Source organism: Nycticebus coucang, chromosome 12, assembly GCF_027406575.1.
Source record: "Nycticebus coucang isolate mNycCou1 chromosome 12, mNycCou1.pri, whole genome shotgun sequence".
NCBI lineage: Eukaryota > Metazoa > Chordata > Mammalia > Primates > Lorisidae > Nycticebus > Nycticebus coucang.
In genome coordinates this window covers 3,106,602-3,133,099 of record NC_069791.1, presented here as the reverse complement: position 1 = coordinate 3,133,099, position 26,498 = coordinate 3,106,602, and the positions used below count along the sequence as shown (strand labels likewise).

The window sequence follows — 26,498 nt, the reverse complement described above, 5'->3', positions numbered from 1 at the left end:
TAATTCATAATTTTAAGCCACTTTCATTCAAACTTTAAATCTAATTATATTTAAATAAAGGGCAACTTTGGTGGCATTGTGCCCCTCACAAATCCTTCCATTCCATACCCTTGGTATTCTATTGAATGCAGCTGATGCTGCTCCCCACCTCCCCAGCACAATTAGCATAAGACACTGTTAAAAATTCGCCATGCAAGATTTGGCAGGAAATGTCATTTCCTGATAATTTCATCCATTAGAATATAGTTCTAGGGCTGTGTTTTCTAAATGCACATCCTTTCCATTCCCTGAGGTGAGTGAAGAGCTGAATCAAGACAGCATCCCTTATCATTGTTAGAATATTCACTTTAAAAATCCCCTAATAATTGGCCCTGCCTTTCCCTAGCTATCCATCCTGTAATGCAAAGCTAACTGCCATCCTGTAACACCCTGCTCTTTCTGGACACTCTTAGCCTGGGGCCTTTGCACAGCCTGCTCCTTTTGCCTGTAATTCCCTTCTGGATCCCACCCCTAACCTGGCCAATTCCTGCTGAGCTGCTAGCTCCAGTGTCACTTCTGAGCCTTCCCTGACTTAGCTGGCAGCATAGCTTGTCTCTCCCTATCTGTTCTGGTATTTTCTTCATGATTCCCTAACGGGGCTTATGCCATTGCATTGTAAACGGTGATAATTATGAAAATAATGATTGCATGTTTTCATGTCTGTGGATCAAGAGCTAAGCTGAGAGTCCCCACAGGCCAGAAACGATGGGTCTCCCTGTATGTGTCCAGAACCCGCCACCTGGAGGGTGCTCAGGACCAGATGAGGAGCATGAGCATTTTTAAACTTTCTTGTTCCTTGCTGGATAGACATTGTTGAGTGTATGTTGTTGAGTTCAATTTTTTTTTTTTTTCCAGATAATGGGGGTAAAAGCTGGGTGTTTGTCCAGGACTACAAGTGTACTTTTTTTATAGAGTTTGGGTCCTGCCTAAGTATAAAAAAGAAGACTTATTTTTAACACGCAGGTTGTTTATCACGTGGCACATTTTCCTTGGTACTTTGAAGGAAAGTACTAATGAAGAAAAGAAGTAATAATGTTTCTGACATTCTAAAGCTGGTTGGTGTTCAGTGTTTGCTAAGTCCTAAAAAATCTTAAAAGGGGCGTGTGTGTGTATGTGTGTGTGTGTGTGTTTCTTTTTAAGCTAATAAACAAAAATGCCATCTCTTTAAGGATTTTTTAGCCTAAGGCAGTGGTTCTTAACCTTCCTAATGCTGTGAGCCTTTAATACAGTTCCTGTGGGTGGAGAACCTCTGGCTAAAGCTTTTGAGGCCATCAGCCCTAACGTGGATGAAGGATGCGCGGGTAAGCAGACTGCCCTGGCTTCCTCTTCTCAGCCCTGACCCAGGGTCCAGGTGGATCAGGTGGAGCCACATGTGACTGGAGCTCCCATTTATTGAAATGCCATCCAAATCAAGATAAGAAATAAAGTTGCCAATAGAACTCTGAGTGTCTAATAGAGGTCTAAAGAACATGAAATGAAATGTTCAGCGTTCCCCTTGTCTATTTGCTAGATTAAGGGACTCTCTTATCATAGAAGTAGGCATATTTAAAAATTTCTTTATTCGAGCAATGTTTCAAACATTCTGATAGTCCATTTAACTGGATTCTTTTTGCTGCTGACCGAGTAAGATATTGTTTATGGGAAACACGTGATCAGGCTGGGGGCTGGGAAGACGGTGTGGACCAGGGAACAAAGTAGGGACATCCTGGGTATGGACTGCAGGGAAAGGGGGAAGGAAATTAGCAAAATGTGGGGCCTAAGTCCGTAAGTGAATAACTACTAGAAAATAGTTTAGATTTCGATTTCTAGGTAATTTACCATTTCTTTCTTTTTCTTTTTTTTTTTTTTTGTAGTTTTTGGCCAGGGCTGGGTTTGAACCTGCCACCTCTGGCATATGGGGCAGGTGCCCTACTCCTTTGAGCACAGGCACCACCCAGTAATTTACCATTTAAAATGATATTAAAATGGAGACTACAGAAAAATAACTGAAGCCTCTTTGTGTAATTTACATTTTGATAAATTGTTATCTTCAGTGAAACAGGCATATAGCAGCCATCCTTATTGAGTACCTACCATGTGCTATGAGGAAGTTTAGAAACATGTTGTGTTCAAGGAACTTGTCTTTCTTTCTTTTTTTTTTTTTTTTCTGAGACAGAGTCTCACTCAGTCACCCTTGGGTAGAGTGCCGTGGTGTCATAACTCACAACAACCTCAGACTCTTGGAGTCTGTCAATCCTCCTGCCTCAGCCTCTAGAGTAGCTGGGACTGTAGGCACCCACCACAACACCAGTTAGTTTCCCTATTTTTAGTAGAGATGGGGTCTCACTCTTGCTGAGACTGCTCAGGCAATCCACCTGCCTCGGCCTCCCAGAGTGCTGGGATTATAGGCATGAGCCACCTTCACAGCCTCAAGGAACTTAAATATACTATAGTTAAAAACTGCATTGTAATTAGAACATAATAGCAATAGTTCAGTAACGATTTTAAAATAAAACAAATACATAATTTCGTATAAAACCATGACATTGAGAAAACAATAGGAAATGTGCTTTAGGCATTTCGCTAGTTTTCTTTTTTTTCTTTCTTTATTTTCAATATTTGAGTTTTAGGGGTAATGGCTTTATTTTAAACATAGAAATGAAGCAGACACTTGGCACGGAGACCCTTGCCTGGTGCATGAACTCTTATCTGATAAATAGTTACACATGCTAATATGTTCTAAACGTTCTAATGAGCTAGCTAGAAGCCAGCCCTGGGTCATTTCAGCTTGCTTTGTGTAATTACACACTGAGTAATTGTTGAACATTGTAATTTTGCATCATGGACTTTGGAATCAGGCAAACCTGAATGGAAATCCAAGTTCTAGTACTTATTAATTATCTGACTTTGAGCAAAATAGCTCTCTCTGCTTCAATTTTCTCGTCTCTATAATGGAGTTACCACATAATAGAATTGCTGAAAGAATTAAACGAGAGAAGCCATATCAAGCACTTATCGCAGAACCTGGAACATAGTAGGAACTCTGTAGTCTCTTAGTAGATAGAAATGGTAAATTGCTTAGGAATCTAAACTGTTTTCTAGTAGACACTTCATAATTACTGCAATAGAGAAATAGCGTTTATTTGAAAAAGCCTCAATTTACCATTAGTGTTGTACAAAACATTTAAACTAGTTAGAAAAATTTCCATCCTTAAACTTACTTAGGGGAAAAAAAAACTCTGTATAAGCTTTGATGTTTATTCCATGAGACTTCACATTGAGATATCATCAGAAAAGAATGCCAGTGTTTAGCAAATGCCTTGAACCTCTGTCAGTAACGCAGCCATTACAAAATATAAATCTTAGTACTCGCTACAGATCAGTGATTTCCACGCTCTGTCTTTTTCTGGCAATAAAAATCAATCTGCTAGTAAGATCTGAGATGTCTTTGCTTAATTATGGGGCAGTCAATGAAACCCTGCCTCTCTGCATTCTAATAAAAGTGCTGTAGCGGGTCGTTCAGATCAGCTTTGCGACGGTCCTGACTCCCGGGAGCTTCATCTGCAACCACTGACCACCCTGAGGTACTGACTTTTATCCTGGCTAACTCTTCTATGGAAAGAAAAGTGAAAATTTGCTTTCTGTACTTTATCTGAAAATATTATAGGCCAAAATACAATATTCAGCTTTTTCGAGAGCTTTGAAAAAAAACCTGTTTATAGTAACCCTTTGTTCTAAAATAATACTGAACTCAACATCATTTTCAATGAAGATATTAAAATGAAGACTACAGAAAAATGACTGAAGCCTCTTTGTGTCATAAATTTTGTGAAATTGATGACTTTCACGTACAAATAATGAGAATTAACTGTGCAGAGAAGATAACTTCTTGCCTTATTTTAATCTGAAAGAAAATTTTGTCGTATCTCCACTTCCCCCAGGTATTTTAGTCATCTCTCAGTTCTAAGATGAAACTATGGTTCTGAGCTTGAATTGGAAGTAACTTGATTGCATATATGTATATTGAGCTATTTGGTTTGCTTTTATTTCTGGCGATACCATAATTCTAAAGTAGAAAAAGACCATAAGGGACCTGTATTTTCTTTGAGGCAGTGACCTGAGAGGTTACATCTGGTTCAACCACCTGGTAACTAACTCTCCTGGGCTGGGGTATCAAGAATATCATTTTGAATTTATTTAAGGAACTATATTTCCATCCCCCATGTTTGCACTGCCTTCCCAATCCAGACACCTTTGGCAGTCAGGGCAATGCCCCCTGAAGCCATTGTGACAGTGGCCCAGGTGGCTGGGGGCCTTCCCTTCAGGACCTCCGGCCTGCGTGGTGCAGACCATCAACTCCAGAACTCAGGCTTTTCTTTTTCCATTACACATTTAATGGTAATTGGCCAACACAATGCTTCACAAGGTTCACAATGCTTCACAATTTTCCTGTGTGATCTCATTGAAACCGTCTGCTACCTTTTGGAGAGGAATGCGGCAGTTATTTCTAAGGACCCTTCGCAGTTGAGGAGACATGAGTTCCACAGAGACAGTTGCTTCTCCAGTGTCACACTTGCTTTGTCCCCGGGCTCTGGACCCTCTGTATTCCAACCCGTGTTTGCCTTTCTTAAGTCTTGTCTTCCGATCACACCTGCTGACTCATCAAGGACCCGTTCTGATGGGACCGCCACATTCCAGATCCCACTTATGAGAAATTTGGTTGCTACTTCACTCATATCCTAGGGGAGAATTGTAATTTCAACATTAATTAATATAAAAACTATCGAGACACTTTACGTTCTTTCTTTCCTGGTACCACGCGTTTGGGACCCCGTGTGCATTTCACACTCACAGCCCCTGTCTATTCAGACCAGCCGCAGGTCCAGTGCTCAGAGCACCTGTGGGTACTTACGGGGCAGAACAGCCCTGGATTTCTCCACAATGTGTGTGAAAATCAGCTTCCAGTCTCTGGTAACAGATTGAACGGAAATCAGCATTAGTTCTCCACCAGAAGACAGAAACCAGTGCTTCATAAATAATTAAAACAATAAGAGGTTTAGTGGAAACTCCCATACCATTCATTCCTGGGTGGGTTTTTACTCGTTAGTTAGTTCATTTTGCCTGGTAATTCATCATAAATATGGAGCAATCACAGGACTTGCAAAGGAAAGTCTTTTTTTATGAGGTGTGGGATGCCTAGCATTTCATTTATTATTCATTTGTGTTATTTTCTGAAATGCAAATCTGATTATAAATCTTCCTTGTTGAGAATTTCCCAAAGTTGCCTGGTGAAAGGATTCACATGGGAACTTAGCAAGAATCCTCCTGTCCGGTTCTATTAGACCAACAAGTCAGCTTGGACCCCAGGATGTTTAACAAGTACCCCCAGGCCATCTCCATCACCATCCAGGCTGGGAAACGGACCTGTGAAATAAAATCTAACTCTTTTGAATGCCCCATGGGGTCCTTTCTACTCAGCCCATGACTAGACCCCCTACGCACCCAGAGTTAGGTTTCCGCAACAGAGAAGCACTTGCTACAACTCCCTGTCTTGTCCACAACCTCCTTCAGCCTAGAACTCCCTTCCCCCGTGTCTGGCTGCCAGCGTCTGTTAAGTCCATCTCAGGGTCACCTCTGTGTGGCTCCCCTCCTGCCCGACTGGGGGTGTTTCCTCCTCCCCCCCACTGCTTCTCACATGGAGGCTCTGGTGATCACCAGCCCTCACCACCTGTGTGCCTGTGCCTCCTCTCGGAGGATGCATCTTGAGACTTAAGCCTGTTATTTATAGCCATTGGCAAGGAGCCTGGCACAAGGAGATACTCAATAAATATTTTCCTAATGAAAGCCTGCTGGTACCAGTAATAATAACATGCCCATCTGCTCCAGAGCTGTTACAGATTGAAGCATGCCTTCCACTCTTACCATCTCACTTAATTCTCAGCACAACCTTGGGAGGTGAGAAATACTGTTTTAGAAGATGAAACTGAGATGGTGGGGGGCTTGCCCCACATCACACGACTGTCATGGGTGACACTGTAACAACTTGGTCCATCCTGGTACCACCCGATTTGTGTGCAGAGTATAAGAGAAACATCTGTCTCGAGTTCAGATTTCTAGTGAGTGGAGAAATGGCCTTTGCTTATTCAGTCCTTGTGCTTAAAAACAAAACAAAAAAAAAAAAACAAGCTTACTTTTATGGATTTTTTTTTCTGCTTCAAATTTTAGCCTAAAAAGCATAATTCACAAAATTTGCACCAGGTGTTTAGTTAATCAACTGTTACCAGATTGTATAAATATTCACATGAGCAGTGAGCAGCTGAATGATCAGTGGGACCAATTAGAGGCTCAAGGTCTGGTATTTTCTTAAAGGCATGTCAGTGGCTCTTCCCTGTCATGTGGGAAAATTCCTTATAACCTTTAGATAAAGGTGCTAGTTCGTTTTAACAGCCTAGACTCCTTTTGATATTATCAGGAAATTCTAGCCAAATGAGAATATGAAATAACTGAGGTGGTTTGTGAGACTTTAGAGATAGTATACTGTTATTATTTGCTAAATAACCACGCACATCATACCAGCCTGCTGGTTTCATGTCTTAGAAATTAGAGAAACAGCCCAGGCTGGGTCAGTCTTTCCACAAAGTGTGACTTAGTCTGGGGTCTCACACAAACTGATGGAGTGGGGACATCCCTTTGTCAGAGCAATGACAAGAAATACCTTCCTTTCCTCTGTTTCTAGGCAATTTCATTGTATTTGGTAAGTATTAGTCAGCAGATTTTTATAGCTTATTTCAATTTTTTTTGACAAATCAATGCAGTCGTTTGAAGGCACACTTGGGCGTGGTTCTTGCTGTTTTACTGATGTGAACTCAGCCATGGTGATTCCCTGGTAGGGCAAAAATGAAATAATAGTCATTAAAAACCCCCCAAAATCTTAGCACCTATTAAAATAGCCATTATGATTATTTAGTAAATGTCGGCCTGCATTTAAATAATGACTGCTTAGACCCTCCTTGGAGATCACCTTTTCTCCTCAAAGCGGCTGTGCTGTTTCATGCAGTTATGTGGGGGTCGCGGAATAAGCCTTTTCTAACACTCCACCGGGTGACTCTCCTCTGTTCCGCTACAAACTGTAACAGTCAATATACAGATGAGGCTAGTCAATAAGTTAATTACTATCTGGAGTGGAGATAAATTCAGGACAGTAAAGCATCTTGTTCAGACATCATTTTATTTAAAAACTTTTCCCCCCATCCAATGCCTTTGTCTAGGACTGGGCATCCTGTGTTCCTGTGCCCTCATGAAACATTGTTAAAGCGCTTACCTATATGTTGTCTAATTCGACAAAATGCACCAAAAATTACATTAGGTATGGAAGTGTGAGTTTGTTGTTGTTAACTGGTATCATCATTGTTGGAAATGTAGTAACAACCATCATTTTGTGAAATCATGAGACAACTATCTTTTTTAATGTATAACAGCTGTTTTGAGAGATAATTCATGGCATAAAGTTAATTTCACTTTTCAAAATGGAGAATTCAAAAAAAAAAAAAAAAATGGAGAATTCAATACTGGTTTAGTCAGAGTTTCGTCCCCATTACCACAATGCATTTCACATCACTGTCATCACCCTAAAAAGCGACTCTGTACCCATCATCACCCTTCCCCAATTTCTCCCCACTTCACCCTGGGCAGTGCTGAGCCCCTGTCTGTCTCTGTAGATTGGTCTGTTGCAGCCCTTCCCACGGATGGAATCATAGGCCATGTGGTCCTTTGTGAGGGTCCAGCTCACTCAGACCACGTTTTCCAGGCTATGTTGTAAATCAGCGCTTCCTTCCTTTTTATGACCAAATGCTATTCCATCGTGTGGTTATACCACATTTTACCTCTTCATTACTTGATAGACATTGGGGCTGTTCCATTTTTCCAGCTATCATGATGAGTGTTGCTATAAGCATTCATTACAGGTTTTTGTGTTGAAACGTATTTTCACTTCTCTTGGGTGTGTATACCTAGGAATGAAATGGCTGTGTCCTGTGGTAACTCTGTGCTTAATCTTTGGAGGGTCTGCCAGAATGTATTCCTAAGTGACTTCCCCATTTTCCTTTCCTACTTCCAGTATATGGGAGTTCTGGTTCTCCCCACACGCTTCCAACCCCTGTTTCTTCCTGTCTTTTTGCTGTAGTTAAACAAGTAAGCATGAGGTGGTGTCTCAGCATGGTTTGAGTTGCACCTCCCCCATAGCTAATGATATCAAGCAACTTCTCATACGCCAGTGGCCATTTTTATATCTTCTCAGGAGAACTATCTATTGATATCCTTTGCCCATTTTAAAATTGGGCTTTTGGGCTGGGAGACGTGGCTCACGCCTGTAATCTTAGCACTCTGGGAGGCCAAGGAGGGGGGATCCCTTGAGCTCAGGAGTTTGATACCAGCCTCAGCAGGAACAAGACCTGTTTCTAATGAAAATAGAAAAACTAGTAGGGTGTTTTTGGAGGTACCTATAGTCCCAGCTATTTGGGAGGTCGAGGCAAGAGGATCACTTGAGTCTAAGAGTCTGAGGTTGCTATGAGCTATATGATACCAGGGCACTCTACCCAGGGTGACAGAGTGAGACTCTGTGCCAAAAATAAATAAATAAACAAACTTGGGTTTTTGTTTTTATTGTTGAGTTACAAGCGTTCTTTATGTGCTCTCTGTAGAAGCTACTTATCAGATATAAGATTTGCAAACATTTTCTCCCATCCTGCGTGCTGTCTTTCCCTGGTGAGCACACCTGTCTGTCTGGTACCTTGCTCATTCCTCAAGGCATGGTGTCTGCCAGGCTCTTCCGGTCTGACTCAGCTCAGCCCTCTTTGCTTCCTGGCCCTTCACTGGAGCCCTGAGCATGTGACGCTGACATCTGTTCAGGAGCAGTAGCCACAAACCCTGAATCTTCAGTGTCTGCGACCCTGCCTAACACGAAACGGAAATTCCATGATCACTTGTCCAACCAAACTAAGTTGAACCTTGAGTCTGGAAACAATGATGGTGACCAGTACTGACCTAAGGAAGCCAAGGAAAGACTGTCAAAGAATCTGGGGGTGGGAGGGAAATCAGGCTCTCGGTTTTTCTAGAAAGTACCCTTCCTGTTTTGTTTTCACCCGTTCTAGCCCCAGTGATCCTGTAGTTCCCACAATGACAGGGCTGCAGCCACCTGGGGGGCCTAGCTCAATTTGGATCTGTTCTGAACAGCAAACCTAAATTTATGTGACCAAGCATTAATTTTAGCCATTTATTTGTTTATTACAAATCCTTTAACTTCTTTGGTGCCATCTAAGCGTAGCTTAAATGTACAGAAATCACGTTAGGATCATCCTGGCCATTTGTGCAGGAATGTGACTGCTGCGTTGGGTCGGCTGGAGGTGCTGGTGACCTACAAGGACATAAAGATTTTCTCTCCCTAATGAGACTCTTCGTAGAGTAGACTCTTCATGCTGATTTTTTAAAAAATGATCTTTTTCAATGATCCTGTCCTTGCTTGTCTAAACTTTTCTAAATTGAAGCAGTAAATAGATTTTGCTTCATTTTTTAAAGCACTTTTTCTCACAATGATATTCTAGATTCAGTCTCTGTAAATTTTCACTATTGTTGAAAATACTGCAAGTATCCTCTTTTGACTGAAAATCCTAGATAACATAAAGTAACAGTTACCCTTTGTAAAATGAGGGTGTGAATTTAATTGTCTAAGTCAAGTCCTTCTCACAGCTCCCGACCTCTTGATTTTAAGTTCTGACGAGCACAGGTTAAGAGACTATTTTAAACTGAGGTGCGGGAAGACACATTTTAAAATGTGTGCCTGTGATGAGATGTGTATTCTCCGCCACTTTTATTTTTTATTTGGCACCAAGGCAGTTTAATTTAAAAGGAAAAAGCAGAGAGCACCAGTTGACACCCTGAGATGACTGATTTATTTTTTCTTAGCACAGTAAGACATGCTAAAATTACCTCATCTTAAAAGACGTACTGGGATTCCTGAACGAGAAATACCCCCACCCTTGATAATGAAACAAAATAGCTCCATTTTGGGAGAGAGACTTTGGCAGACGTGCTGATTATAATACTGTATTGGAAAACAGTTACTGTGATTGACTACAATCCAGATGCCACCCAGGGTAGTTAAAACCCTGTAATAATGTGCTCCCCACACTTCCGTGAGGCTCATGGTAAGATCCCCCATCTAGAGGTGGAAAACCAAGAGAGGACACTGGGAGCCGCTTCTGTGTCTCCCCCCGGACCCCCAAACCCAGCACTGCCTGGAGCGTGGCCGTACTGAGGATGAAGAGCTTGTTTCATTAGTTATTATGTCTTCTTTGCCAGGATATGGGCTCAGCACAGTACAGGTGCTCAAAAAATATATGATGGCTAGAAGGAGGAAGGGAAGTATGTGAGAGGCCTGGGTTGGAGGTTAACACCTGAAGACCTCAAGTATTTAATCTCCTTGGACTTCAATTTATTCTTTGTAAAATGGGGGATAATACCATTACTTACTTCTTTAGGGTACAGAATCACACCCCAAATGGATTAATTTTAGCTATTATTAAATTGAGCAGATTTCCTGACTTCCCACTTAGAACTTGACTGCCCTGATACCAGTGAACCAGGTTAAATCAACACGGCCAAGCTCGTGCGTCCTGCTCTGCCAGTGCAGTCCTTCCCTATCAAAGAGGAGCAATAGGAAGAAGTCAAAGTGGCGTTATTTGGACTTTTATTCTACTAACTCCATACTGAATTAGATCCAACCCCAGCAACACTGGGGAAGATGAAATACAGAAATTTTCTGGCATGATATTCTTGTATTTGGAGGTTGGCTCTAATTCTTAGGGAAAAAAACAAATCAGTAGTTATTAGTTACTGTATCTAGTTTTCCAAAACACACATTTTTCTTTGTTACAGTCATTGATAGATACTTTTGCATGCCACATTTTTGTTTCCGTGCTCTTGCTAAATCACCAAATGACTAACCTTTGTATTCCTAATGTATTAAAATTGTGAAAGGATTCCTCCAGGATTACATGCACTAATAAGGGTGTTAGTTTGAGCAATATGTAAAAAGTGAAGGCCAAGGCCAAGTGAAGGGGCCTGGACTGTGTGAACAGAATAGTAAAGTGGACCCTGGAGACTGCCCTCTGAGGAACGGATTACTGGACCTAGGAAGAAGTCATTCTTAGGCTGGACGTCCCAGTGCGCCCTGAAGCTGTGTGTTTTACAAACTAGAAATTTACGCACTTAAATAAAAATTACTAGATGTCAGTCTCTGTAGGTGCCAACTGGCAAATGTGTAGTAGTTCGGAGTTTAGAAGAAATAACACCCATTTCTTTGCCATTCAGACTCAAAAAGGATAGTTGAGGTAAAATGCTGCTGAAAAAGTTACGGCATTCCCAGCTACCCAAAGATGTCACATGTTACGGATTTATCTGAAAGGCTTTAATTTTTTCTCCTCATGACTCCACAAGGGTTTGTGGCATTACAAATGTAACCCATATTTCCATTCTAATTATTACATTCTTTCCTGAGGCTTGTCTTGTTCTATTAAAGGGTGAGCAGATATCTTATTTAAAGAACTAGCCTGTACACAGCTTTCTCACAGAGGTCCCGTACAGAACTAAATGTGTAATGGTATTCATGACTTATCTCTTGCACATACTAGTAAAACTCACAAATTTTCATGGAATCATCAAATGAGTTCTCTTCTCCTCCTAGAAATTCGAGCTCAACTTGTAGAACAACAAAAATGCCTGGAACAGCAAACGGAGATGCGAGTCCAGCTTCTCCAGGACCTGCAAGATTTCTTCCGAAAAAAAGCTGAAATTGAGACGGAATATTCTCGGAACCTAGAGAAGTTAGCAGAAAGGTTCATGGCAAAAACAAGAAGCACTAAGGATCACCAACAGTACAAGTAAGAGAGACTTTCAAATTTGCCTTTCCAATGTGGTATCTTCCTTTTTGCCACCTGTACTGGTTTTAGATTTTTCCACTTTTGTCTGAGAAGCAAGTGGTGGGCGTACTCCCATAAATAAAAGCAATGCCCTACATTTGTTACTTATGCTCAACAATTTCTTTTTTTTTTTTTTTGAGACAGAGTCTCACTATGTCACCCTCTATAGAGTGCTGTAGCATCACAGCTCACAGCAACCTCAAACTCTTTGGCATCACAGCTCACAGCAACCTCAAACTCTTTGGCATCACAGCTCACAGCAACCTCAAACTCTTGGGTTCAAGTGATTCTTTTGCCTCAGCCTCCCAAGTAGCTGGGACTACAGGTGCCCACACAACACCTGGCTATCTTTTAGAGATGGGATCTCGCTTTGGCTCAGGCTGGTCTCGAACCTGTGAGCTCAAGCAATCTACCTGCCTCAGCCTCCCAAGTGCTGGGATTACAGCATGAGCCACGGCACCCGGCCCCAATTTATTATTTTAAACTAATAGTATTCTCTTGACATTTTTCTCATTCATATATATGTGGATAACTTTATATGTAAAAAGAGAAGGTAAATGTTTATAAAATTCCTAATTCCAAGATATTGGCAGTTGATACCTGCCCAGGTAGGACAGATTTAAAATAGCTGCTTCTTTAAGCAGAGTCCTCAGGATTTCCCCAGTGATTTTATATGAAAATAAGTAATGAGGGTGTCTCAGGTTTAGTGCTCCCTGCACCCCTCACCCATCATCTTTATGGTCATTGCAATTGAGATTGATTTAAAACCAGGGTAATTAGTAAATTACGAGTGAGCATAATTAAACCTTACATTCACTGTACTTATCTGTTTAAAAATGCCTGTAGGCTATTCTGATAATGAAATTTTCTTTATAATCCAAGTCCTAGAGACAGTGAGAGAGACAAGTAAGTAGGCGATACCCGTGAAAGGTACACGTGCTCCAACAGGGGTGAGAGCAGGACGTCCAGACAGCTGTCTGGGATCTGTTCTCTAGTGACGGTCAAGGGATGGCCTTAGAGGAAGTGGCATCTAAACAAAGACCTGAAGGGCAAGTTGGCTGGTCATATCCTCTGTTGGAGCAGATGAAGATATTCTGGATGTGGGGAAGGAACATGGTGGTAAGAAGTTGGCATAGAAGGGGTGTAGGCAGGTGTACAGATCATAGTAGCCCAGTGTGGTGAGCTGTGAGGTGTGAGGTATCAGGTGGTGAGGTGTGAGCTGTGAGGTGGTGAGGTGTAAGCTGTGAGGTGTGAGATGTGAGGTGGTGAAGTGTGAGCTGTGAGGTGGTGAGGTGAGCTGTGAGCTATGAGGTGGTGAGGTGTGAGCTGTGAGGTGGTGAGGTGTGAGCTATGAGGTGGTGAGGTGTGAGATGGTGAGGTGTGAGCTGGTGAGGTGTGAGCTGTGAGGTGGTGAGGTGTGAGGTGGTGAGGTGTAAGCTGTGAGGTGTGAGATGTGAGGTGGTGAGATGTGAGGTGGTGAGGTGTGAGCTGTGAGGTGGTGAGGTATGAGCTGGTGAGGTGTAAGCTGTGAGGTGTGAGATGTGAGGTGGTGAGGTGTGAGCTGTGAGGTGGTGAGGTGTGAGCTGTGAGGTGTGAGCTGGTGAGGTGTGAGCTGTGAGGTGGTGAGGTGTGAGATGTGAGGTGGTGAGGTGTGAGCTGTGAGATGTGAGGTGGTGAGGTGTGAGCTGTGAGGTGGTGAGGTGTGAGGTGGTGAGGTGTGAGATGGTGAGGTGTAAGCTGTGAGGTGTGAGATGTGAGGTGGTGAGGTGTGAGCTGTGAGGTGGTGAGGTGTGAGATGTGAGGTGGTGAGGTGTGAGCTGTGAGATGTGAGGTGGTGAGGTGTGAGCTGTGAGGTGGTGAGGTGTGAGGTGGTGAGGTGTGAGATGGTGAGGTGTAAGCTGTGAGGTGTGAGATGTGAGGTGGTGAGGTGTGAGCTGGTGAGGTGTAAGCTGTGAGGTGTGAGATGTGAGGTGGTGAGGTGTGAGGTGTGAGCTGTGAGCTGTGAGGTGGTGAGGTGTGAGGTGTGAGCTGGTGAGGTGTGAGCTATGAGGTGGTGAGGTGTGAGATGTGAGGTGGTGAGGTGTGAGCTGTGAGGTGTGAGATGTGAGGTGGTGAGGTGTGAGCTGTGAGGTGGTGAGGTGTGAGGTGTGAGATGTGAGGTGGTGAGGTGTGAGCTGTGAGGTGTGAGCTGTGAGGTGGTGAGGTGTGAGGTGGTGAGGTGTAAGCTGTGAGGTGTGAGATGTGAGGTGGTGAGATGTGAGGTGGTGAGGTGTGAGCTGTGAGGTGGTGAGGTATGAGCTGGTGAGGTGTAAGCTGTGAGGTGTGAGATGTGAGGTGGTGAGGTGTGAGCTGTGAGGTGGTGAGGTGTGAGCTGTGAGGTGTGAGCTGGTGAGGTGTGAGCTGTGAGGTGGTGAGGTGTGAGATGTGAGGTGGTGAGGTGTGAGCTGTGAGGTGGTGAGGTGTGAGGTGGTGAGGTGTGAGGTGGTGAGGTGTGAGATGGTGAGGTGTAAGCTGTGAGGTGTGAGATGTGAGGTGGTGAGGTGTAAGCTGTGAGGTGTGAGATGTGAGGTGGTGAGGTGTGAGCTGTGAGGTGTGAGCTGTGAGCTGTGAGGTGGTGAGGTGTGAGCTGTGAGGTGTGAGCTGGTGAGGTGTGAGCTATGAGGTGGTGAGGTGTGAGATGTGAGGTGGTGAGGTGTGAGCTGTGAGGTGTGAGATGTGAGGTGGTGAGGTGTGAGCTGTGAGGTGGTGAGGTGTGAGGTGGTGAGGTGTGAGATGTGAGGTGGTGAGGTGTGAGCTGTGAGGTGTGAGATGTGAGGTGGTGAGGTGTGAGCTGTGAGGTGGTGAGGTGTGAGCTGGTGAGGTGTAAGCTGTGAGATGTGAGGTGGTGAGGTGTGAGCTGTGAGGTGTGAGCTGTGAGGTGGTGAGGTGTGAGCTGTGAGGTGTGAGCTGGTGAGGTGTGAGCTGTGAGGTGGTGAGGTGTGAGATGGTGAGGTGTAAGCTGTGAGGTGTGAGCTGTGAGGTGGTGAGGTGTGAGCTGTGAGGTGGTGAGGTGTGAGCTGTGAGATGTGAGGTGGTGAGGTGTGAGCTGTGAGATGGTGAGGTGTGAGCTGTGAGGTAAGGTGTGAAGTGGTGAGATGTGAGCTGTGAAGTGGTGAGTTGTGAGATGTGAGGTGGTGAGGTGTGAGCTGTGAGGTGGTGAGCTGTGAGATGGTGAGGTGTGAGCTGTGAGGTGTGAGATGGTGAGGTGTGAGCTGTGAGGGGGTGAGGTGTGAAGTGTGAGGTGGTGGGTGGTGAGCAGAGAGGTGTGGGCTGCATGGCTGCAGGGGTGCACTGTAGCGGGTCACAGAGTCCTGTGCATCCTCCTGACAGCATGAGAAGCCTCAGAGAGTTTTAAGTAGAAAGATGATCTGCTGACACCTTCATTTTACAATGAAGACAAAGACCTGCTAGGTGCCATGGCTCATAACTGTAATGCCAGCACTTTGGGAGGCCAAGGTAGATGGATCCCTTGAGGCCGGGAATTTGAGACCAGCCTGGGCACCATAGCAAGACCCCCAACTCTTAAAAAAATAATGAAGACAGAGACCTCATGCAGTGACAATCAGCCACCCTGCAGATGGGAGACGTGTACCTGTGGGAGAGACAGTCAGAAGACAGCACAGACTTTCACAGATTTGATAATCTGAAAACATACCTGCTACAAAACTCTCAGAAATTCTGGATAAGTATGTAATAAACACTCTGTTAAATATATAACTGAACTCACAGGAAAGTCAGGGAAATTTCCACGGGCCAAAAGAGGAAGAGGGGACTGGAAACCCAAGTGGAAGTCGTCTCAAGCCTTTAAACCCATGTGGGAAGAGGTTTGTGCAAGGTAAAAATTTGGCACTGAGGGTCCCCCACCACCAGCCCTGCCACATTCATCCTAGGAGCCAAAAAGCTGCCATCTCGGGGAAGCGGTCAGTCAGAAAACTGTCTGCCCACTTGTGCGGGGCACGGGAGCCCTGTCTGCTCAGCCTAGGCTCCAACAGCAGGGCTGTTGGGAAGCACATCTCTGCCTTGCTCCACGGCTGCCTCGGGGCTCTCACCTCACACCCCCACGGCCTTGGATCCTACACACAAAGTAGGGTGGGAACTCTGCTTGGGGCAACTTTGCAGAGGCAAATGCAGAACCATTCCAGATAAAGAATGCCTCTGCCCCCCTCCCCTTTCACTTTCTCCCTCTCTCTTCTCTTACTCTTCCTCCCCACCCATCCCTCCTTCCTTCCCTCTCTGTCTCTCCCTCTCTCCCCTCACCCCACTCTCAGATGCTTTTAACCTTTAGCGTTGGTTGAGCATAGAAATAATTCTTAATGAAGACTCCAGGGTGAGGGCGGTGCATGTGTCTCCAAGGAGTAGGACGCTGGTCCCATAGGCCGGAGGTGGTAGGTTCAAACCCAGCCCTGGCCAAAAACTGCAAAAAAAAAAAGGAAGACTCCAGGGTGAGCAAATGGCAAATGTCCTTGACAGACTGGGCTGGAAAGAGGGGCCACGCATGTGTGTACACAGTTACAGTGAGTGTTCCTTTTTAAAAGCAATTGCAGATAAGAAGACAGTCACTTCACCCACTCCACACGTCGTCAGTGTCTTCTGGGTTTGTCTGCACTTGGTAACTGTTGTGAGCTGAGACCCCGGGTGGGTCCTCAGACCTTCCTCCAAGACCCCAGGTGGGTCCTCAGACCTTCCTCTGCCCTCAGGAGCCTCTGCCACTTTGTTCCCTCCTAGTTTGTTTGGTAGTTTCCCTCAAAGGGAGAGCAGTCTGAGATTTTCTTTGACTTGAGTATATTTATTATTGAATAAGAGGAATCATAAGTCTGCCAGGATTAGGAAGACTCAAAGACATGCTTTATTAACGAGGTCAAGACCTGGATATGCCTACTGGCTCCACTTGACCTCTCTGAACCTGGTTTCCTCACTAGTAAATGAGGCTTTAGGACTGACTGTCAGTGAGGAACAGGACAGAATCCTTACTGTGACTGACGGCTGCCGTGGGACATGCACGCACTGTGCCCTCTCTACCAAACACGTTACATCTTCAACACACTAATGTTACCAGCCAATGAAGCTCGACTGTGGAGTCCAGTTCTTGTTTCGTTTGGGGATGCTTATTGCATAGAACAACCCTTGACCCAGAGTTGCCACTGAGTAGTGGAAAGACCAAGGCATAGCTCAGCCTCCCTGGTCTCAAAGACTCTGTCACTAGCTTTGGTCTTTTGTCAAATCACAAGCCTTGCCAAGCCTCACTTCCCTCATTGATAGAAAGGACACGAAGGATGTCTGCCTAATACAGCAGTGCCAGGGACCACGCAGAGTCAGTGTCCCCAGCGTCTGTCAAACAGCCCTGGATAGAAACAGCTAACTTTATGCAGAACTTACTGTGTGGCGAGGCATTGTCGTAAGCGTGTAAAAACATACAGTAACTAGAATACTCTGCGTAGTAACCTTACGAGGTAAGTACAGAAGCAGCTGAGGCACAGAATGGGTAAAATAATTAGCCTGAGATCACACAGCTAAGAAGCGACAGCTCTGGGGTTTGGACCTGGACAGGACATGGGCAGCACCCACAGTCTCCACCCGAGTCCCCTTCCCACAGGAGGTGCTCAGGGCCTGACCACTGCTGTTTTGGCTGTTGACATCATTATTACCACTACTGCTGTTAAGGGAATAAGGATAATGCGTTTATTCAGTGAATGAGAAGCAACATTTAGTACACACTATGGGGCTCTGAGGACACAAAGACTGTGTCGCCCCTGCAGCACCAAAGAGACACAGGCAAGTTAGTGTAAACAAGGTCAAGTTTCCCCCTGCAGCTGGCAGCTGGAGAACATTAGTGGAAACACTGCAGACACCTGCTGTGGAGCCACCACCCCTTGCCTGGTGCTTTGAGAAACAAGAAGGGTCCCAGGTGGAGGGTGAAACTCTTACTGTGCCAGTGGGAAGACTGGGGTTGCTCTGATGGGCAGCGTGCACGGACTCCCGATCAGGCCTTCCTTCCTCAAGCCCCTTCCTGGTTTCATCTTCTACTTTCTTTCTCTTCAAGAGAGGGTGTGACTTGCTGCATATTAAACCTGAATCCGAAAGACTTAGAGGCAGAAAGACCTAACTTAACCATTTCTTTCCTAACTCGATTAACATTCATGGTCACAAGTGATCATGAATAGTGGGAGAATAACAAATCTGCGTTAAATGGCACTTGTGGGCCAGGTGCGGTGGCTCACGCCTGTAATCCCAGCGCCTGGGAAGCTGAGGTGGGAGGATCCCTTGAGCTTTGGAGTTTGAGACAAGCCTGAGCAAGAGCAAGACCCCATCTCTACTAAAAAATAGAAAACGTAGCGGGTGTCATGGTGGGCACCTGTAGTCCCGGCTAGCAGGGAGGCTGAGGCAGGAGGATCACTTGATCACTTGAGGAGTGTGAGGTTTCTGTGAGCTATGACAACACCATAGCACTCTAGCCTGGGGACAGAGTGAGACACTGTCTCACAAAAGAAAGATGGCACATGTGTTCCCGTGTTAGTATAAATATTCTGGGTTGTTTTGCCATTTTACAGTTAGCTTTTAAAGTAAAAATCAAAATTTTTTAAATTACCCTTTTTAAAGCAGTGATACCCAGTGACTCACTGTTTTTGTTTGGAGTTTTTCTTTAAGATTTTTTAAGAGTCTCCTTTTCTGGTTCATATTCACTTTTCGTTTTATCTAGGATAAAATAAGGAGCAGTTATAAATATGAAATGGTTGAATGGGTTTCAACAGGACAGATGACAAGTCACAAGCCAGCAGACTTCTTGGTTCCTTCACGAGCCTTGAGGTGATGCAGGGCAGTTCTGTTTCCCAGGAACACTCTGAAGGCTAAAGGTTATGTGTCAGTGGACTAATAAGTAATCCTCGAATTTATGTTCCATGGAAAGCATAACTAGCCGACTTCTTTTCCAGCGACAGGCGGAACACTCAAGCAGACTGCGTGCAGTGGTTAACCACAGTCTGTCTGGGATGGTAGTTAGTAGACTTTTATGCAGACATAACTTGCTTTCTTCAGTGGGGTGTTTAAAGCTGAAGGCCCGGCTGCCTGCACACTCTGTGTGCAGGGGCCCAGGCCCCATCAGGGAGGTGGGTTTTCCCAGCTACCTACGTGCTATGTGTGCAGGGTCCGGGGCCCTGTCAGGAGTATGGGTTTTCTGTGTGCAGGGTCCCCGGGCCCTGTCAGGAGTATGGTTTTTCTGTGTGCAGGGTCCCCAGGCCCCGTCAGGAGTATGGGTTTTCACCCGTGTTCCCAGGCCACATTTTTCCTTCCTGGCCTGGAGGGTGGCTGGCCAAGCTGGGTGTAGGCAGGAGGCCATCCTATGGCTGGGCTGGGCTGAGCAGTGCTCATGGTGATGGTTTCCATCTGTGGTGGCGCCCTAGTTTGCTCTGGGGACTGTACCCAGCTGGTTGGGACAGCGTTGACACAGACGGTAATTCTGTCTTTCCCCACCACCTAGGAAAGACCAGAACCTGCTGTCTCCCGTGAACTGCTGGTATCTGCTCCTGAACCAAGTGAGGCGAGAGAGCAAGGACCACGCCACCCTGAGTGACATCTACCTGAACAATGTGATCACCCGGTTCACACAGATCAGCGAGGACTCCACACGGATGTTCAAGAAGGTGCGGCCCAAGCCCCACAGCGCAGGTTCTTGGCCTACAGCCCCCAAGTGTGTGTTCTGGGCCCATGAACCCCACAGTGCATGTTCTGGGCCCACTAACACCACTGTGCTTTCTGGATCCATAACCCCACAGTGGGCGTTCTGGGCCCATGAACCCTAAGGTGTACTTTCTGAACCTATGACCCCCCACAGTGTGCTTTCTCGACCCATGAACCCCCACAGTGTAGTTTCTATGTGGGGACCCACAACCCCCCTCCCCTATATGCTTTCTGATAACTGCTTTCCCCATGACCAGGTCTGAGAATAGTAACTCGAAAAAATTAGGAGAGTGAATGTTTTAAATTCATAGAATAAGAAGCGACCCTGAACAGCCATGCTCACTTGCGGAGTTGTGACCCAGTGAGTCTGTGAGCTGAGTGGTGTCAGCAAAGGTTTGGGATGAGAGAGACCTGCCCGCTGCCCCTCCACCCTTAGGGACTTGTAAATAATCAGACACGGAGGAGGGCCTTGAATTCTGTGTTGTGAGCTCACACGTGATCAGAGACTTGTAACAAACAGGGTGACCACACGTGCTGTTCACACAGAGATTATCACAGCCTAGCCTCGCTCCCACCAGCCCAGCAGCGGGGGCTGTGCGAGCCACATGAGGCAGACTCCACAGGGCACAGAAAACTCAGTGCTTCCTCCCGAGAGCATCTTCCTTCCCACGTGCGCTGGGAACCAGACCTGGGTTTTAAGGCTTCTTGTCATCACTGCTAGTCTCAGCCGACTCTCAGCAAGGTTTTTGTTATTTGTACATTGTTGTTGAGCACAATGGTAGAGTAGGACCATTTCCCATTCAGAGAACACAGCCACTTGCCCAGTAAGACTGACTTTCTTCTACGCCTTGTAGAATGAGGGTCCCCCCACCCACCCAGTTTTTGCTGATCATTAGTACCGTGGCCTGTACCTGCCCCTGCACCTGTTAGGAAGTAGTCGTTAGTTTTGGGGGTGAGCCCTGAAGATTAGTAATGTATTTATGTTTCAAAGGGTCCCCTTAAAACAAAGAAGCAGTGTTACACAGCCAGCTGGAAAGCTTCTGAGTCACGTTCGACGTATCCACGTTAGGTTTGATTTCTGACCTAGAAACGGAGTTCAGCAAGCTCTATGTCAGCTTGTGCTCTGTTAAATAGAAAAAATTTTTTTCAAAGAAAGGAGAAATTTTAACAATTGGAATTAAGGAGCATACTAATTAAGAAGATAACACACAGAGAAACACCCCATGTGTCTTAAATAATGAGAGCTTTAAAAACTAGTGCAGACTCAGCCCCGAAAGTGAACTAATGTTCTTATAAATCAGCCTTTCTGCTGAGGCCTCGTTTGGCTCAGGGGGATCTTCTGAGCATCTCTTATGAGCAGGAGACCATGCTGATAGGTGTTAGAAGAGCTACGAAGAAGAGCTACAGTTTATCCAGATTTGGGTGACACTATGTGATGCTTCCCGTCCACCCAGCCCCTCCCCGAGTTCGTTTGTTTACCCACTCAACAGAACAGCCATGACAGGCCTGGCCGGAGGAGGCATGTCCCTGCCTGCAAGGAGCTCCTTGCGGTAATTGCCAGTTACTGTGCTGAGGGTGCAGGACCCATCGTGGGAGCTGGAGGCTGCAAATGCTGACGCTGCCTGAGGATCAGGAAGCCTCCATGGGAGAGGGAAGATTTGAAGTGAGAGTTGCCAGAGGAGGAGGAGTGCCTGGCCAAGCAGAGGACAGCGAGCTCCTGGGGTGCAGGGCTACGGGAGTGAAAGCATGCCGCTCTCAGCGAGGGAGCTCCATGTCAGAGGACCAGGCATGGTGGGAAGTGGGTGACGCCACGTGAGGCTGGAAAGGACAGGAAGATGAGAAGTGGCTTTGAGGGTCTGGCTATGTTACCTGTGTGTGCATTTTGTAAACCAAAGGCAAGGACTTGTTACAGTTGATAGAAATCTCGGGCTAAGAGTGAGGTAGCCCTGGACTCAGGGCTCAGCCCTTCTGCTCACTTATGTTCTGATCTTGGGAGATCATTCAAAAGACTAGAGAGAGTGCTCTGGACTTTTGATGGGGGTGAGGAAAGCCAGACTGTGCAGAGAGTGAGAGGCTGAAGTGTGGGTGCCCGGGGGCTGGGCCGGCCTTTGCGAGGTCTCACACCCAAGAAGGAGTTCTGGCCTTTGCTTTGCAGTCAGTAGATCCGGCTGCTCTTGAGGAGGGAGTAAGTAAATATCGGGGTAAGGTGGCAGCTCCCCTTGGTGGAGGTAATTCCCAGGGGTAATCGCCAGAGGGCTTAGCTGTGAGCTGCATCAGCCAGCAGCCAATATTCCTAGTAGCTGGGGGAACGAGTCCCTGGCTTTTGAATAGAGGTCTGGGGAATGCACAGTAAACATACACGCATAGCACACATATATACATACACACACACACACACACTCAGAGACAGACAGACAGACATGCCCCCTGTCTGCTACCAAGGAGTTTTCTTATCTAGATTTTCTGGGACTCAGAAGCATAGTCCTCAAAAACTACTTATATTCCATGGACTCCTAGCTACCTTGGATTAAGGAGGGTGAATGTTCCTGCTTCTTGAACCATCTTCTCTCTCCTAACCATTGCTGACCAGCTGGAGGGTAACAGGGACTGTGGGAGCAGAGATCAAATTCTCTCTACCTCTGGTGAACACAGAGGCTGCACACCTCACCTTTCCAGCTGTGACGCTGGAAGGAGAAAGACTAGGAGAGGCAAAGGGTGTGTTGAGCACCTGGCTCTCCCCAGCTCAGCCTCTGAAAGAACAGGAAGCCAGCACCTGTGTCTATCGAGTCCAAATAATTTCAGATCCCCTTGGATTAGAAAGCAAGACTCACCTTCTCTGCTGTCCCCCGACCTTATCACCAGCCTTCCTCTTCAGTTTTTTCACCATCCTTGTTCTGTCCAAGTGGAAAGAAACCACCAGGCCGGTCTGCAGGGCCTTCAGCCCTGCTGCAGAGTCCCAGCGAGGTAGTGCTGGTCACCTTTCTCGGGAGGGGATTCTGAGTCCCTCATTTTTCAGAAATCTCCCCAGCTGTGCTGAGGCCCAGGTGGGCGCTGTGGCCTCACTGCTTCCGGCCCCATACATGGCTATATCTCATTCAGTTTAGTCAAAGGCAGAAAATCCACTCACCCAAACTGTTCTGTCAATTGGGGAGTTTGGCACAGGTAATTCCAGGAATGTTTTTGTATCCAAAGGATATAATAATCAGAGGACGTGTGTAGGAATCCCCAGTTCCATGCATTATAGGGAACAGCTCCAGACTTAACCGTTCATTATGACAGAACCAGTCTAGACAGAGCTGCCTACACATGAAAGAAAGTTTTCAACAGGTACCAAAAGGGAAGACTTTTAGAAACAATACCCAATTATTCAGATATTGCGTATTTCAGATTTAAACCTTTATAACTCTAAATGAAGCCTATTGGTCAAAATAACATACTAATTGAGCTTTTGGACTCTGAAATCAGATGTTCTGGCTTAGCTGTTAGTAGTTATATGGTCTTGGAAGTACCTGCCTTTGTAAATAAATCCAGAGTAACTTGTAGCCAGCATCTTTATTATGCTCTGTATTGTGAACACATGGTCTACATACCTGAGATAACTACGTAATGTGAGGTTATATCAGATATTATACTAAATATGTCCTCACTGAGGAGTCTGTGTGACAAACACCCTCACAACATCATTGTAGCTGAATTGCTTGACTTTTTCATTCCTTCAACAAGAGTTATTTGAGACCCTCTGTTGGTGTTGCCAGTGCAGACAGGAACAGGAAAGGACTCTGGTTTTACCTTCTTCAGTTCTACTTGGCAGTTTTAGGAGAAGGTCACAGGTTTTATTTCATTAGCAACCCTCACTTCTTTCCCAAGGAACAAGGGCTGCTGAGCCTGTGGCCCTGTTCTCCAGCCCTGCTTCCGCAGTCCTGAGATCCTGTTTCCTTCTGTCCGTTTCTCATGCTGAGAGGGGCTGCCCCGCATCTGGCTTGGTGCTGAGCCAGGAAACGTGCGGTTCCCGAGCTGCTGTGCAGAGAAACGGAATTAGTGCCAGCAGGCACGGGGCAGGCTACCTCCAGCTTGTAGTAGTCACTGTATTTAAGCAACTGATCAGAATATCTTATTTACCAATTTTAAGAACATTAATGAGAGTATGTAGTTTAAATGAGTGTATAAAAAAATGGTAGCGTTCGAATATATTGAATTATCTCTGTATTTTATTTTATTTTTTGAAACAGAGTCTCACTCCGGTGCCCTGGCTAGAGTTCTGTGACATCATAGCTCACAGCAACCTCAAGTTCTTGGGCTGAAGTGATCCTCTTACCTTATTTTATCTATTTTTAGTAGAGATGGTGTCTCGCTCTTGCTCAGGCTGGTCTCAAAGTCCTGAGCTCAAGCAGTCTGCCCACCTCAGCCTCCCAGAGTGCTAGGATTACAGGTATGAGACGCCATGCCCAGCCTCTCTGCATTTTAAATTATCTTGAATTCTGTCATTTTCCCATGGATTATTTTAAAGTTAATGATATGCTTTTATCCTTCCTTGGTTTGCATTAGGATGCGTATAAGGATCCTTTATCTTTTCTTCAGCTGTAATAATGGCATTGTAAGCTCCCATTTACTGAGCTTTGTCTGTGCACCAAGGCCTGCCCTCTGCACACCCTCACAGCTACCCAGCAGGTATATAACTCACACAGTGCTCAGGGGGCTGATTGCAGACCCAGGCAGACTAGTCTGGACCCTCGTCCTTGCCCTTGGGTCTCAGATAGTTCATAGCTGCTGCAGACTCAGCTGGTCTGTTGGTGTTTTTTGATGGTAATTGGAGATGTCACTCAGTGTAAAGTGTCAGAAACTTCTGCAAAGCAGGATACTGTGGTTCTTGCTATTGTTCATTTCTTATGAAAACCATGAACGATGATATTCCTGGGACAAGGCAGCAAAATCTGTCAAACATCCAGGTTACCGGGAGGGACTCAAAGCGGCAGAGACGGCCCCAAGCCACCGAGAATAATCTTTCTTTGCCGTAAATGCTGCAGGTTGTCAGAATCACGTGCACAAGAATTTGGTCACGTCACTTTTGATGTTGCTGATTGTGTGGTTGAATCTGAATGGAAGGACAGATTATTACGATTTATTGTTGTTTTTTATTTTGATCAAAACCAACCAAACCAAAGATATTTCATGGAGGGCAAAGGTATGCTTTCAAACAGACCACTTCAAGTAGGTTAATATTCAAAGGAATGCTCTAGTGTAAGTTAATGAGGATACCAGTCTACTAGGGATCGCTAAGGTGCTGACCTTGTTTTGAAAAAAAATTGTCCATAAGTTTTACAACATCCGGAAACTACTAGTCTGTATATGCCCAGAAAGAATCTATTTCTTTTGAATATAAAAACATATATTCATTGTAGAAATTTAGAAGATGCTAAAATATACAACAAATCACCGTTATTTAGTACTACCTACTGTTAGTATTTTTGGCTCTATCTTTATAATATTTGAATGTATACATGTATGTAATATGCAAATGTACATATAAGTATTTTACAAAATTGAGCTTTCATTACATATGGCTTGAGAACAGGCCCTTTCGTGTAAAATACTATTAGCGTGTCTCATGTCTGAAAGTAATCTTTTAAAATAGGATGCTTCATGCATATGTAGTCCTTCATTATCTGTTATTTTTCTGTTTGGAGACATTTAAATCTTTTACACATCTACGTTTTTTTTCTTATATTACATTATTTGAAGTACAATTGTTGGGTCAGTGGGTGGCCTTAGAAGATTGCTAGGATTTCATGTCTTAAATGGAATTTTTGTCTTTTGCTTTTCTGGAGTGATGAGGGTCATGACTGAGTTGCTAATGACTACATTATATTCCCTGAAAAATAAATTGACTGTTCTGTTAGCAGAGAGCTACCGCATACGTCTTAGTATGCTTATGCAAAAGTAGTAAATAATATAACAAGAGAAACTTCGTCAAAGCATTTTAGTGCAGTGTAGCAGAAGAATTCAATGGTATTCTGGTGGCCTCAAGAGGCACCTGAATTATTGATAGGGCCTGGATAAATAAGAATAGTTCAAGTCCAGTCTGCCAGCTGCTTCTCTTGGGTCTTGTCAACCCTATGGCTAACATTTTTGAAAGAACTAAACAAAAACCAACCATCATCTCTTTACAATGATGTAATTTTCTGAAGTACTTTAGTAAATATTTTGAATTTGCATTTATGAATTGCTCATCAGGACGGCAGTCACACCACAGGGACCCAGCAAATGGCCCTCATGGGTACTGCTGTGCTTAAGTCTACAGTGTGGCCTTTATTATTCAGTAAGAACAGGACGTATGCGACTGGCCTGGTTCTAAACTTGGCAGGCGAGGTGCTATGTAAGGCATTCACCATCAGTTCAGATGCTTTATAAAAGGCTTAAAAGGACATGGAGCAGATGATATATGCATGTCTCCTTGAAATTTTGACGTAACAACTTAGAAAGCACAGCTTTTGTCACAGTTTGATACTTTAATACCAACACTCTAATGCTGGTAAGGTCACACACCACAAGCAAGGCGTTGTGTCAGCGACAGGCTGTACTTGGCAGTGGTCTCATGGGATTGGGCTACAGCTGCCCTCTACAGGGATACCATTTTGTTTCTCATTCTGTATTTTTACTGTAATTTTTCTGGGTTTAAATACACAAATACTTACCATTGTGTTACAAAATTGCCTGCAGTATTCAGTACAGGGACCAGCCGCAGGCATTGGGAGCCTGGGATCAGCAGGCTGTCCCACCTGGCCGAGGTGTGTG

At 45.0% G+C, this 26,498-nt stretch overlaps 1 protein-coding gene across 3 annotated transcripts in view; it reads left to right on the top strand.

The window, feature by feature from the left end:
* Nucleotides 1–26,498, top strand: part of SRGAP1 (SLIT-ROBO Rho GTPase activating protein 1) — a 318,865-nt gene that overhangs the window by 117,772 nt on the left and 174,595 nt on the right. For all 3 annotated transcript variants that reach the window (XM_053555895.1, XM_053555894.1, XM_053555897.1), the window contains exons 2-3: nucleotides 11,759–11,954; nucleotides 19,507–19,669. In XM_053555895.1, the coding sequence (XP_053411870.1) occupies nucleotides 11,759–11,954; nucleotides 19,507–19,669 (359 nt within the window). The remainder of the gene's footprint in view (nucleotides 1–11,758; nucleotides 11,955–19,506; nucleotides 19,670–26,498) is intronic.